The 14130-nt window shown below is 65.0% G+C and overlaps 1 protein-coding gene across 6 annotated transcripts in view; it reads left to right on the forward strand.

The window, feature by feature from the left end:
• CABIN1 (calcineurin binding protein 1) overlaps positions 1 to 14103 on the forward strand; it is a 98207-nt gene extending 84104 nt beyond the window's left edge. For all 6 annotated transcript variants that reach the window (XM_079943136.1, XM_079943131.1, XM_079943134.1 and 3 more), the window contains 8 exons: positions 1850 to 2013; positions 2896 to 2992; positions 3753 to 4427; positions 5384 to 5458; positions 7897 to 8179; positions 11212 to 11376; positions 13075 to 13301; positions 13406 to 14103. In XM_079943136.1, coding sequence (XP_079799262.1) covers positions 1850 to 2013; positions 2896 to 2992; positions 3753 to 4427; positions 5384 to 5458; positions 7897 to 8179; positions 11212 to 11376; positions 13075 to 13301; positions 13406 to 13549 — 1830 coding nt within the window. In that variant the 3' untranslated portion in view covers positions 13550 to 14103. The remainder of the gene's footprint in view (positions 1 to 1849; positions 2014 to 2895; positions 2993 to 3752; positions 4428 to 5383; positions 5459 to 7896; positions 8180 to 11211; positions 11377 to 13074; positions 13302 to 13405) is intronic.
• Positions 14104 to 14130: the final 27 nt, after the last annotated feature.

The following is a 14130-nucleotide window of genomic DNA, read 5'->3' on the forward strand; positions in this document are numbered from 1 at the left end:
AGGCTAGCCCACTGTGGCAGGGGAAGGGAGGGACACCGTGCCCTCCAGAGCGTTTCTCAGCGTGTGCCTCGGCTCGTTTTGGCACCCTCACCCCAGGGGGAAAAAAAAACCAGGTAGATGCCTTGTGTCACCGCCCCTTGCAGGCTGTGGTGGGGACCACGGTGATGTCTGAAGTGCCTTGGTGGGGCGGGCCCTTCCTTGGTCTTATACTGCTGGGCCTGGCACCCTCCTGGCCACTGCCATCACACCTGGGGGCGGGGTGCCTGGGCCACTCTGGCTGTCCCTCGTCCTCTCCAGTGGCAGCTTTCCCCGAACTGCTGCAGAAGCCACGCCCGCCCAGTAGGAGCTGCAGCATTGGTGTTAGTGCCACAGGAGAGGGTGGCCTCGGGCCCCTGGTTTTGTCTGGACGGGGGCCCAGCCTGCCCGGGCGGGCCCTCCATGTCCACTGTGAGCCCGGGGACCAGGCGTGCAGGCTGCGGGGACTCAGCCCTGAGGGTTTCAAGCTCCTCTCTTTTTTTTCTTTTTTTTATACACTTATTTATTTATTGGCCGCGATGGGTCTTTGTTGCTGTGCACGGGCTTTCTCTAGTTGCGGCGAGCTGGGGCTACTATTCGTTGTAGCGCATGGGCTTCTCGTTGCAGTGGCTTCTCTTGTTGCGGAGCATGGGCTCTAGAGCGCAGGCTCAGTAGTTGTGGCGCACGGGCTTAGTTGCTCCGCAGCATGTGGGATCTTCCTGGACCAGGGCTCGAACCCGTGTCCCCTGCATTGGCAGCAGATTCTTAACCACTGCACCACCAGGGAAGCCCTCAAGCTCCTCTCTTGCCCAAATGGCTCAGGCCTGGAGGGGCTCTGGCTTCCTTCCCAGGGCTGCTGGAGCAGGGAGGGTGCCGTGGACCATCCTCCAGCTCCCACGGGAATAGGGCCCTGAGAGGGGCTCTGCCTGGACACCCTGCCGTGGGCCGCACGTTGGAGAGGCGGCGGCGCTCACGGCTCTGTCCTTCCTGGGCAGGAGTTTCTCCAGGGGTCAGCTGCAGGGACCCATCTGGGAACCTGCCCCGGAGATATGGCTCAGTGGTGTGAGCTTCTGTTCACTTGTCATTCTCTCCCTCAGCCATCCTGGGCTTCACCTCACCTTGACTGGGTCTGAGCGGGTGTCAGACCCCATGCTGGTGGGGGGGCACCTCAGGGAACCAGACCTTGGGGCTCGTGATAGGCAGGGTGCCGGGTGCAGCGGTGGGCTAAGCATGGCCAGGGGGGAGATGGCAGTGGGGCTCCCCAGAGCCAGTCCTGCCCCCGCTCAGCCGTCAGTCAGTGGAGTTAGCCAGGGGGGAAGTGGGGAGGGGATCCCAGCCAGAGCAAAGTGCTGGCAAAGGTGTGTTGAGGGAACCCGGCATCCTGGGAGCTGCTGGTCATTTTCGGCAGGCCTGCGAGTCTCTGGCCACTGCAGGAGGGAGAGCCGTGGGTGGGGCCCAGGCCTGGGCCTGTCTGGCCAGCACAGCTGCCGTGGTATGGCGGCACCTTTTGACCCTCGGCCTCACGAGTTCCTAGAGTTTCCCTCTAGGAACAGGTCCCACGCTAAGTCAGCACCTGTGCAGGAGACACGTAGGCCCCGGCTTCTCCCAGTCCTGCCATTTGACCAGGCGCAACCCGTTTGCTTCCCGTGGGAGCCGATCAAGTAAACGGAGGCCGTGCAGCCTTTCAGAAGAGGAGGGCAGAACTATGCACACGTCCTTGCCCCTCATCTGTGGGAGGAAGCAGGTGGGGGGCCGTACTCCCGTCCCCTTGGGCCCCAGGGCAGGCTCTGGTCGCAGCGGCCCTCCTCTCATGCCCGCCGCGTCCATCCCGCAGGGCATCTGGCGGATCCCCGTGGACGAGATCGACCGGCCGGGCAGCTTTGCCTGGCACATGAACCGCTCCATTGTGCTGCTGCTCAAGGTGCTGGCCCAGCTCCGGGACCACAGCACCCTGCTGAAGGTCTCCTCCATGCTGCAGCGGACCCCGGACCAGGGCAAGTGAGTGCAGCCGCCCGGCCGGCCGGCCCAGTCCAGCGTGCGGTCAGCCCCGCGGCGGCGGCTGACACTGCCGTGGCTCAGAGCACAAGCACGTACTGCCTGGAGCCGCTCGGCCCCGTCTGCCTGGGGCGTCTACACGAGCAGGGAGCCCAGCCCAGTCCTTCTCCTCAAGGCCCTCTCTGTCCCGCTGTCTGGAAACCAAACACCAGCGCCCCTGCCCCAGACTCCCCGGGGCAAGCACGGGCTCTTCCCACTGGGTTTGGTTTCCCCACTGAGACTCTGGACAAGCTAGCCCTTCTGCTTCCCCCAGCTCGGGGCGCCTGGGGATGCTGTCAGCTCGTGGGGACAACAGGTGTCCGAATGACAGCCAGGGTCCCCAGGTGAAGGCCAGTAATAGTGGGCTGAGCCACAGGGGGCCTGGGCTTCAGAGGTAACCAGAGACCTCTTGGGACAGATAGGACTGAGGGATAGCCGCCACTTGCAGTGGTTGGGGGGAGGGGGGTCCCAGGAGAGACACAGTTCAGACGTGGAGTGGCCCGACTGCAAGGCCTCCTGCTGCCAGCAGAATGCCTCACCTCTCCGCTGTCTCACTCACCTGTGCCGTGCCAGGGGCTAGGGTGGGGGCTTCAGCAGGGGCCTGAAGCTCCCTGGAGATGGGCTTGTGGGAGAGAAGCCGGGGGCCCCCAAGCTCACTGAGCCTGGCCTGCCCCGCCCCGCCCCTGGGGTCACAGCCCAGCTCAGGGGGGCCCAGGACACAGTGTTGGGCGAGGAGGAGGAGGCTCGGGGAACACTTCTGGGGAGCAGACCCCAGGCGGGTGGGACTCGGAGGGGCACGGGCCGCCATCCAGCTCTGATGCTCTGGCCACCCCCGCATGCCTGCAGGAAGTATCTGCGAGATGCCGACCGCCAGGTCCTGGCTCAGCGGGCCTTCATCCTCACTGTGAAGGTGCTGGAGGACACACTGAGTGAGCTCTCGGAGGTATACCCCGCCCACCCTGGGCAGGTCCCCACACCCCCACCTGTGGGCAGTACTCACCTGCCTCCCCAGGTGGGAAGGTCAGTTCAAAGATGACCTCGCAATCACCTCGTGTGAGGCACTGACGCGCTTGGCTAAAGTGAGCTCGTGGTTGGTGAGGAAGGTGGTGAGGCTCCTGAGGCAGCCCCGCCCGGCAGGACCAGCTCAGGAGACAGCAGCTCTCACAGTGGAGCAGATGGCAAAGCCAGTGGCCCCGCACCCTCACCCGCCAGCCCCCAGGAGCTGGTGCACACACGGTCCCTCGTCACAGCTGGGTACCCTGAGGGCCCGGAGGCTGGTCACCAGCCTAGCAGGCGGGGCCGCTGGGAGCCAGGGCCATCTGGCTACAATGCCCCGCTGCCCAGCAGAACTGGCTGGGCCCTGGTGCAGGGGCTCAGGGTGGACTCGGCTCTGCAGTGAGCACGCTTGGTGGCCCTGGCAGGTCACTTCCCCGCGAGGCGCCCGCACATAGAGAAGCCATTTGGCGAGGGCCAGCTGGTCCTCAAGAGCAGAGCCATCTCCAAGGCCTCATCAGCCCCCGTCAAGGCCAGAGCTTCAGAGTCGGGAGGGACTTCCCAGGCAGCTCTCCAGGCCCAGCCCTGGCCAGCGGGCAGATGGGCAGAGCCTGAGTGGCCTCGGTGGGTGGGCAAACCTGGCGCCCAAGGGTGCTTTCTTGTGGCAGAAACACCAGACACACTGAGTCTTACCATTGGTTTCCTCACAGGGGTCAGAACGCCCAGGGCCCAAGGCCTGTGGCTTCCCTGGAGCCAGGATGACCACCGACGTCTCCCACAAGGCCAGTCCTGAGGGTGGCCAGGAAGGCCTCCCGCACCCCAAGAAGCCTCCTCTGGCTGATGGCTCAGGGCCAGGGGCCGAGCCAGGGGGCAAAGCAGGCCCCCACAACCACCGGCCTGTGGCTGTGGATGCAGGAGATGGTGCAGACCAGGGCGGGGAGCGCAAGGACAATGAGAGCCCCCGGGCAGGCCCCACAGAGCCCATGGACACGGGGGAGGCCGCCACCCGTGGCTCAGACTCGGAGCGGGCGCCACCCCTGCAGCCAGGCCGCCCCCCAAGAGACTGGGGCCCCGAGAGCCGGCCAGCCGAGCTGTCCCTGGAGGAGCTGAGCATCAGCGCCCGGCAGCAGCCCAGCCCGCCCACACCGGCCCCACCAGCCGCCGCCGCTGCCCCGGCCGCCACCCCTGGACCCAGGACAGGCAGCCACCCCGAGGAGGCACCTCCACGGCCTAGCCGCAAGAGGAAGCTCCTGGAGGACACAGAGTCCGGCAAGACCCTCCTGCTGGACGCCTACCGAGTGTGGCAGCAGGGCCAGAAGGGCGTGGCCTATGACCTGGGCCGCATCGAGAGGATCATGTCCGAGAGCTACATGCTCATCAGGCAGGTGGGTGGCCTTGGGGCGGGCCTGGCGGCTCTGTTCCCAAGCATGATCACGGCCAGGCCCCCCAGGGTGGGCTTTCAGAGTCATTCCTGGTCACCTCTGAGGTTTTCTACTGTGAGCACGAGATAGGTTCAGATATGTTACAATTTTATTTGTCAACTAAACGTTAGTAAAGCTGGGGAAACAGATACCAAAAAGCAAAAGGAAAACAACATGCTTTTAAATGTATATATTCACCCCTAAAGGAAAGGAAGCCGCTTTGCAGAAATCTCGTCAAGTCTGGCACAGGGAGTCGGGGCCCCCGAGTAGGGGGCTGCAGTGGAGGAGCCCTTCTTATTCTGTTTCTTTTAAAAAAAACTCCATTAGGCACACGTTTTTTTCTCTATCTAGAGAAAAATAGGTTCTTTCCATAGGAAGAACCCTGCACTGTGACTGGTTCATACAGGGTGACCATCTTGATACACTGTTTTCCTTTTAACTTGTGTTAATTTGCACTGCAGCTTGTGAGTGTGTCTGTCTTATCACCACCTCACAAGCACCCAGCAGTAACTTTTTTTGTTGCTGATAAACTAGAAAAAAAGCCCTGCATTCCCTGCTGGTGAGGGCGGGCCCTTTCGCCACGCCAGGCTGGCTGTCTCCCTCATGCCCTGTCTGCTGCTCATCCCGGGCGGCCCCCAGGTCTCTCCGGCCTCATCGCCCCCATGAGGGGCAGGTTCTGGCTCAGAGTCTGCCAGCCTCAGCCCCCGAGGATGAAATAGCACAGACAGACATGAACCTGGCTTGGCCATCTGGGCCCAGAGCGGTGCCCCTGGCAGATGGGCCTGGGAGACAGGGCTGGGGTCCTGGGGGGAGCAGCAGTGGGAGGGCTCACCCTGGGAGCTGTCCTCAAACACCAGGGGCCGGGGGAAGGCTGGCCTCCGAGGCCCCTGCCCTCTGACCTTGGGCATCTCCTTGCTCAGGTGGACGAGGAGGCTGCCCTGGAGCAGGCCGTGAAGTTCTGTCAGGTCCACCTTGGGGCCGCCGCCCAGAGACAGGTAAGCGTGACCCTGCCTGTGCCAGCCTCGTCGTGCAGAGCCCGCCCCGGGCTGCAGGCTGGTCAGGTGGGCCCAGGGGAGATGGGCAGCTGAGCCTCAGGCCCTGAAGGAGCCCCTGACAACCCGCCTGGGGGTGCACCAGACCCCAGCTCTGACTGGGCGTGTGACACAAAGGTCCCCTCACCCCCGCACCTTTTCTCTAAACAGGGAGGATGTTCCCTACTTAGTCGACTTCAACTGGAAAGGTTGCTCCTCCGCACAGAGGTGGAGCTGGGATACGGGGCTGATAGGAGCAGGGTGGGCGGGGGTCCTGGTGTTTGTCCAGCATCGTGTTTTGGGAAGACTCCCTGCTGTTGGGTGGAGAGGGTGGGCTGGGGCAGGGGCCGGGTCAGGTGAGCCACAGGTGGGGATGATCCCGGGCCAGGTCACTAGGTCAAAGAGCAGGTACGTGCCATTTGGGTAGGTGCGGCCTCTTTGTCCCCAGGGGTGGCCTGACTGCCCTGCCCCAGCAGCAGGCCCGGCCTTCCCAGTCATCACTCTTCCTTGGGCCCCCTGGGGAAGGGTGTCATGAGGGAGTCCAGAGGCAGGAGCTCAGGGCAGTGGGCTTCCAGCTGCAGCCGGGGAGTCGTGTCCTAGTCCCTCAGCGGCTGGCTGTCCCTCGGTGTCCAGATGGGCTTTTTCTCAGTGGAGTGGGGCATCGGGCCACTGCCCCACCTGGGTTCTGGGTCTGAGGAAGCCCAGGGGTTCAACCTTCACCAAGTGGGCTGTGGGCCACATAGGAGGGCCAGACCCCCAGCTGAGGGCAGGAATCCCTGGAGGCAGGTGTCCCCCTGCCGGCGGTCCCCACCGCCCTGCTATTGCCAAGGCAGCAGAGTTCACAGTGCAGCCACCTCGTCACAACCTCTGCTCTGTGGGACAGAAATGACTGCCCAGTGCCCCAGAGCAGGGTCGGGCCCAGGGGTCCCCCTCCTGCCTCCTCCACCAACCCAGACTGGGGCAGGTGGGCAGTGATCACTCCAGAGAAAGGAGGGCTGTTTCTGATGCAGACTTTTAAGGTGCTTGAAATGATAGAACCACACAGGAAACCCCCAGACAGCTTCCCCCTTAACTGGTCTCTGGTCTGAGGTGAAAGGGGGTGCGCAGTTGGCAGGAGCCAAGGGCAAGGAGGGGACATGGGGAGATGGAGGCCCACGGAGGACCAGCACCCAGCTGGGACCTGGCCTGTCAGAGGAGCCTAGGAAGCGACCTCAGGGATGACAACCATGTCGGTCACAGCTGTCCTGGACCCGCCTCTGGCCAGTGCTGCGGGGGAGGCGGCCGTGGCCCTGGGAGCCACTGCTCCCACCCATTTTGTGTCCATTTTGCTGGAGGCATTTCCGAGTTGCCACGCAGCCCGGCACATGCCAGGAGGGTGCTCGGGACATAATTAGAGGCTGAGTGCCATCACCCGTGGCTCCCGCAGGATAGGGACACAGCACCCACCTTCCCCATGCGTCTGCCCACAACAGACAGGTCCTGTCCTGCCCACCCTCCCACTGGAGGTCTGGGCTCATCCCAGACACTCACTGCACAGCAGAGTCGCCGGGCTGACCGCACCCTGTGAAGCTGGGGATGGGGCATGCTCCCAGCAGGCGTGAGGCTCCCGCACTCGCAGCCCCGGGCAGGGGTCCCCACGGCCCTGGTGTGGGCTGGCTCCAAGTATGGTGAGGCTGGGGTGTGGCTCAGGCACTGGGGTGCAGCCCTCAGCTCTGCTGCCAGAGGCCGCGCGGAGCCCCTGCCCCACCTCGCAGCTGCTCTCAGGGAGCCGTGGCCCTCGCACCGCCTGGGGAGTGGGCTTCAGGTGCAAAGTGGAAAAGGCCTAGCGGCAGAGGGAACTGTGTGCACAAGGATGGGGAGGTCCTGAAGGGCCCGGCTCCCTGAGAACCGACGGCCTGTGGTGGGGGAACCACGGGGCAGCCGAGGCCAGGCTGCCGGCAGGGGCCACGCTTGGGGCCGCCTCGGGTGCTGTGGCTTTGGGGCTGCACAAAGCCCAGGAGCTGACTCTGGCGGTGTCATCCCGGCTGTCTCAGGACCCCTCCACCAGTGGCCTTGGGAAGTCGCCCTCCAAGACTGACCTCCCATACTGCAGTCAGTCTTGGAGGGGGCCACCAGCCTGTGCCCCGGGTCATGGCTGGCATGTTCCTCCCAGGCTGGCACCCAGGAGTGGGAGGGTGAAGATCCCGGCCAGCCTGATGCCCCTCCACTGAGCCCCTGCCAGCGTGGCCTGGAAGTTCTCCTAGGGACGGACTCTGGGCCCCCAGCGGTGTCCCGAGTTGGCAGAGTGGGCCTCCCTGCTAGCATTGGGGCCCAGAGCGGGGCACCATGATAGGTGTCCTGGGGGATAGCGTGGACTCAGGCCTGCCCAGCTGACCTCCCTCACCTCCCCTTTGTCCTCCCAGGCTGCAGGGGACACACCCACCACCCCAAAGCACCCTAAGGACAGCCGAGAGAACTTCTTCCCTACAGCTGTGGCCCCTGCAGCCCCCGACCCCACGCCGACGGACACCCCGCAGCGGCCCAGCGATAGCCACACCAAGCCTCGTCCTGCGCAGGCTGCCGCCCCGGCTGTTGTCACCTGTCCTCCCTCGGCGTCAGGCTCTACCCCAGACCCGTCCAAGGATCCCGGGCCCCCACGGCCACACAGGCCCGAGGCCACCCCCAGCATGTCCTCTTCGGGCCCAGGTGAGTCCCATCCCCTTCACCTGGTGGTGAGGCCCGGCTGGGCCAGAGCAGGGCCCAGACCCCATTGCCAGCCAGCGGCAAGTCCTGCTCATTGCATGGAGAGTGTGGGCGCCTCCAGCCTGGTGATCCCTGAGAAGCTGTCTCCACCCCACCCCACCCTCACGGCACCCACCTCACCATGTTTCTCCTCCCACGAGGATTCAGGAGTGGGGAGGGGGTCCTGACCCCAGTGCACATGAGACCTCTCAGGCCTGTGAGCAGTCCTGGGTGCCTGCTGGGCTGTGGGGCAGACCTGCCCAGCTCCTGCGCCCCCGGGGCGAGGCAGACGGAAGCCGGCCAGGCTGAGGCGGGGGCTGCGGAAGGATGGGGCTGGGGGCTCTGTCGGCAGGAGGGAGCCCCAGTTCCTTCCAAATCTAGATGCCACTGGGAATGGGAACGGCAGCCCACGGGCGGGGGCAGCCAGCAGACCAGGGAGGGCAGACGCTTCAGGACAAACAAACACACGCACACACACCCTGCGCCTCTCCCTCCCTGCTCCGCGGACCCGGGGCCGGGCTCCCACCTGCCCACACATCCCTGCTCGTCCCCGAAGGCCAGGCTCACCTGTCCACCAGGAGCCATCGACGTGGAGGGCCACAGCTGGGGTGCTACTGTCCGCCATGCAGGCTCGGCCATGTCATTTCCTGACCCATCTGAACAAGGGGACAGTCCGCCCTAGCAGGAGTGCCTGGCCAGAGCCAGACCTGGAAGCCCGGTTAGCCGTGACCAGGAGCGCTGCTCCCACAGACTGCTCTGCCCAGATGGAGGCTGAGGGCCCAGGCCCCCAACCTCATGCGTCCCTAGTTTGCTCTGAAGGTGGGGAAGTGCAGGGACCCTCTACCCAGCCAGTCAGAGCGGTGCTGACCGCGGCCTGAGACGGTCACCTCCCCTGAGGTAGCCCCTGCAGCCGAGTGTTTAGGGAGGAGCCTCTGAGGCCGAAGGGCCACAGGTGCGGCTCCACCCAGTGGCCTGGGCGTCCCGTCCTCTCTGCTGTCCCATGTGTCTCGCTGTCCACACCCAGCAGAGCAACGGTGGCAGAGGGTGAGCACGGCCCTACAGGCGGGTTCTGCTGGGGGTGACTTCACAGGGTGGCGGCAATGACCGTCCACGGCCTGGGGAAGCCACTCACTCCACGAAGACCTGGCTGCCGTCCCTTGGCCTGTCGCCGCCGCCGCCTGACTCCTGTCCCAGAGGATCAGAACTTCGGGGGCGTCAGGCCATCAGCTGGTCCCCTGGGCGCTCTCAGGTTGTTGGTGGCCTCAGGTTCTCGCCAGCTGTTGGCTAGAGGCCTCAGTTCCTCCACTGTGCGTCCCCCAAGAGGGGCCCTGACACTGCCCATCGCTGCCCCCGTCGGCTCACCTCCCTGTCTCCTTGGGTGTCTGCCCGCCACAGGCCAGGACTGGATTTCCTGCTGACGGTGCCTGGCCCATGAGTGATTGAGGGTCCCTCTTGCTGAGGTGGTCAGGGCTCCAGGGGTGGGGAGTGGGGGCTCCAGGCCGTGGGACCAGCTGGGTCAGGACTCAGGGCAGGGAGCACCTGTCTGTGCAGGGTGCCGCCCGCCGGACGGGGTTGAGGGGGCCACAGTGCCGGCCTCGTGCCAGTCAAGAAGCCAGGGAGAGTCTGAGCCTGGGTCAGGGGCGCCTCCAGGACACTGGGCCTTGGGGACTCAGCGGCCAGGCTGTGAGTTTACCTAGGGAGCAGGGAGAGTTACCCCGATGGCTCAGGATTCCAGCCCGTCCCCCTGCTTCCACAGAGCCTGAGGCCTGGGGGCTCGGGGAGCCCTAGATAGCTCTTCCCTGAAGGCTGAGGCACCAGGCAGGTCCCCTCCCCGTTGGTACCCCCACCACCCCGCCGTGGTCCTCCTCACAGGGCCTCCTGGCCTAGGAAGCACCTCTCCACGTGCTTGAGTCTCTGCTGGACTTCCCTGCCTCGAGTGTCCCTCCTCCTCTGGCCACCCATCAAGAAGGGAGGCCGGACCGTGCCCTGGGGGCAGGAGGGACTGATACCTGCCCCCTGAGGGCAGACTTCGCTTCCTGCCAGCCTGGCCTGTAGACTGCTCACAGCAAGGTAGCCCCCTGCCCGCTCCCCTAACCCAAGCAGCCGCTCCAGGTCGCTCGGCCAGGCCCTCAGTGTTGGGCCCAGCCAGGCAGGGCTTTGCCACCTATGGAAGGCCCTGGACCAGACAGCCACCGGGCCTGCATCGCATCGTGGGTGCGTGCCCGGTGCAGTGACCCATTCCTGCCACGGGCCACAGGATTCCTGCTGCTCCACCTGCTCCGCGGGGCCCAGGAGGGCAGCTCTGGAGCCTCCGAGGGGCTCATCCCTGCCTGTGGCAGCGTGTGGAGCTGGACCCTGGGAACGAAGAGGCTGTGACCCTGACTGCCGGGCAGTCAGAACCGAGAAGGGAGGGCGTGGCTCGCGGCCAGGCAGCAGGGCAGGTGCTGTCCTCCAGGACTGGAGCCAACAGGCAGGAGGCCCATCTGTCCCCCTGCCCAGCCAGGGAGGGGCCAGTGTCACCACAAGTGGGGAGCGGCTGGGTGTTGGGGTCATGGCCGGCGTGGCAGGAGAGTCCGGGCCTCAAGGGGAAGGAGGAGGAATGGGAGTGCAAAGAGGCCGGACGTGGCCGGGGGCCCTGGGGGCAGGCGCCCCTGTGCCGACTGACCACCTGGCACCACGGAGGCTGATTCACAGCCCCCTCCTCACACCTGGAAGGTGTGGCCTGGCAGGAGGGCGCCAGGCCCGCCACCGCTCCATCTACTTTGTCCTTAGCTGGATTGTTCGGTTCCAGTGGCCACTCCTGTGAGCTGGGGTGGGGCCTCCGCTGTGTCAGGTTCATAGCATGTCCACAGGGGTGAGCGGTTTCCTGCTGGTAGCAGCCTGGCCCCACCCGGGCGATTGTTCCAGCGGAGCCCCTGCGCGGCCATGGTGGAGGTGGAGGCCCCTATCCCAAGGGTGGGGGGCGTGTCACCCATAGCCGTGCTGTGTCTCCACAGAGGAAGAAGAGCTGGCAGGAGGGGCAGAGGGCACGGGCTTCCTGCCCCAGGAGCCGCGGTGCAGCGAGCAGGTGAAGACGGCCCCCGAGGGCCCTCCAGCAGAGCCGCACTGCTGGCCAGCAGAGGCGGTCCCCCGGACAGGCGCTGAGCCCACCTGCAGCCAGGGTAAGGCCAGTCGGGAGCAGCCCATCACGGCCCCCAGGGCCAGCAGTCAGCGGGTGCTTCTCGACAGAGGGGCCTGGAGTGGGCCTGGGGGTGAGGTAGACAAGAAAGGCAGGCCAGGCAGGGAAGGCCTGGCTGGAGAGCTTCCTCGGGGGAGGGAAGGGCCCGAGACCCCCCACCCCCACCCCCACCCCCGCCTCACAGAGGGGAATAGCTCGGGAGGTGCTGAGCCCAGGCCAAGGTGGCCTAGCCGAGAGGGAGGGGTGCCTGTGCCCAGATGGGTCCATGGGAGGGGCAGGCGTGGGGCGGGGAGGAGGCAGGGGTGGGCAGAGGGCCGGCCGGGTTGGGCGGAGCCAGATGGGCATCCATGTCATGTCTGTGTCCGTGTCTGTGTCTGAGTCACAGCCCGTTCCCACCAGCCGCCTCAACCAGCCAGGCCCCTCGGGGACTCCTCAGGGCTGGGGCCTCTCGCAGACCCCACTCAGGACAGCAGGGCTTGGTGCCAGCCCGAGGGAGTTGGGCATGGGGGCTGAGTGAGCCCCGCTCCTTTTAAAGCCATGGAGCAGCGGAAGAATGTGGACACCAGCCAGGCTGCGGCTCCCGGAGGCTGCCAGCCCACACTGCTGCCTCCCAGCTCCGGCTCTTCCTGAGGCGCGAGGGGAAAGTGGATGCTGGCTGAGTGGCCAGCTCTGAGCCCCAGCATCCTCCCTGTGGCGGGAATGACCAATAGAATGTGTGTCCTAGTGATCTCAGGTGGCCTCGGCCTGCAGCCGCTCGAAGCAGGGTTTTGCTTGCCGGCCAGTGAGAGCGCTGAACCCTAGCCACTAGGCCAGTGGTTAGTGACAAGGCCCCGGCCCTTCGGCTTTGCAGAAAAGAATTCCCATAAAGACGGAAAGTAGTGAAACAAGTAAAGTGTTTATTAGGAGGAAAAAGTGTACAGTACATGTGGATAGACACACAGGTGGGCTCAGAGAGAGAGTGGCGCCCTCCTGCTAGTTTGAATCACATGGGGCATTTCTTCCGGGTTTCCTTTGGCCAATCATCTTGATTTGCCTGCTTCCAAGTCCGTATTTGGTGTATCTCGGGATCCTCCCCTGTGTGCTGCCTCTCAGCCAAGATGGATTCTGGGGAAGAGACCCGTGTGGGTAGGAGCATCACTCCCCTTGTGACCTCCAAGGAGCTTTCTAGTCAGGAAGGTCTCTTTGACTTGCGAATGAGGAATATGTGGCCTGTATTCCTCATCTGGGCAGGGCCCAGCCTCCTTTCTCAATTGTCCTGCTATTTTCATCTCGGAGTATCTGTCCACAGGGAGCGAACTCCAGCTGTTCGCCCTGGGGGCTCGTCTATCTCCTGCCTCACTAGGATGGTCTGAGAGCTCACATGCGTGCCTGGGAGGTGCAGGGCTTGCCCTTGTCCCAGCCCTGGGCACCCAGTGAACACTGTGCTTTTGGGGGTGCCCCACAGCCCAGAGCCAGAGCCAGAGCCAGGCCCTCGGGGAGGCAGAGAGACAGGAGGAGGCCTGGGAGCCTGGCAACCAGCACAGGCCTAAAGAGAGAGGGTAGGGCGGTCTGACGCTGCCAGAGGAGGCGTCTTGGTGCCTCTGTGGTGCAGGGTTTGCGGGGGATGAGCCCCAAGCAAGGGAGGGGCAGGCAGGCCCGGGAGGCCGAGAGCCCGGCTCAGTCCACTGGGTCCACCCCACAGTTGCCAGCTCCAAGGTGCCCAGTGGTGGGAGTGCCCAGCCACCCGAGGGCCACCCGGGCAAGGCTGAGCCCAGCCGGGCCAAATCACGCCTCCTGCCCAACATGCCAAAGCTGGTCATCCCCTCGGCCACCACCAAGTTCCCCCCTGAGATCACCGTCACGCCGCCCACCCCGACCCTGCTCTCGCCCAAAGGCAGCATCTCAGAGGAGACCAAACAGAAGCTGAAGGTGACTGCAGGTCCTGGGTGGGACACAGGGCTGGGGGTGGGGGGTGGGGGGTGGGGTGGTGGTGCCAGGCTGCCACTGACCACTGCCTCACCCGGTCTGTGCAGTCAGCCATCCTGTCTGCCCAGTCGGCTGCCAACGTGAGGAAGGAGAGCCTGTGCCAGCCGGCCCTGGAGGTCCTGGAGACATCGAGCCAGGAGTCCTCGCTGGAGAGCGAGACAGATGAGGACGATGACTACATGGACATCTGAGGGCCACTCCCCACGCACCACCACCTCCACCACCCCCCCCACGCCCCGCCCGGTGGGGCGTCCCGACCACAGGGCCACAGGCCACAGGAGCCCAGCAGGGCCCGCCTCCTTTTTTATGAAGTGATTTTCTTTGTAAACGTGACCGCCCCCAGCCAGGCGGCCTCGTCCACCCTCCACGGGCTCTGTCTGGGTCACGACAGCGGAGGGTCCTTTTTTGGTTGCTTTTCTAATAAAGATGGAACAGTCGTCTTGGCCTCTTTGTCCCCTGGGGTGGCGATCCCTGTCCAGGCTTTCTGGGCCTTCCTCCCCCAGGCCAGGTCAGGGTCTGACCCACAGGCACCCGGGGAGCAGGCGGGAGCCACACAGGGCAGACGCTCCCGGGAGAGACAGCAGCCGGGCCTGGAAGGAGCACAGGGGTGAGGGCACGTCCCTCCAGAGTCAGGGTCAGGAGGGTCCCAGCCGTGCTGAGGAGGTGGCTTGCACCCCAATGTGATGGGCACCCTGGGGAGGGGCCTGAGGCAGGGGGTGGCGCTGACCTCCCACCATACTCGCCTTCTGACAGGACCAGCCACACGAGTCGG

The sequence above is a fragment of the Stenella coeruleoalba genome (assembly GCF_951394435.1).
Source record: "Stenella coeruleoalba genome assembly, chromosome: 14".
Taxonomy (NCBI): Eukaryota; Metazoa; Chordata; class Mammalia; order Artiodactyla; family Delphinidae; genus Stenella; species Stenella coeruleoalba.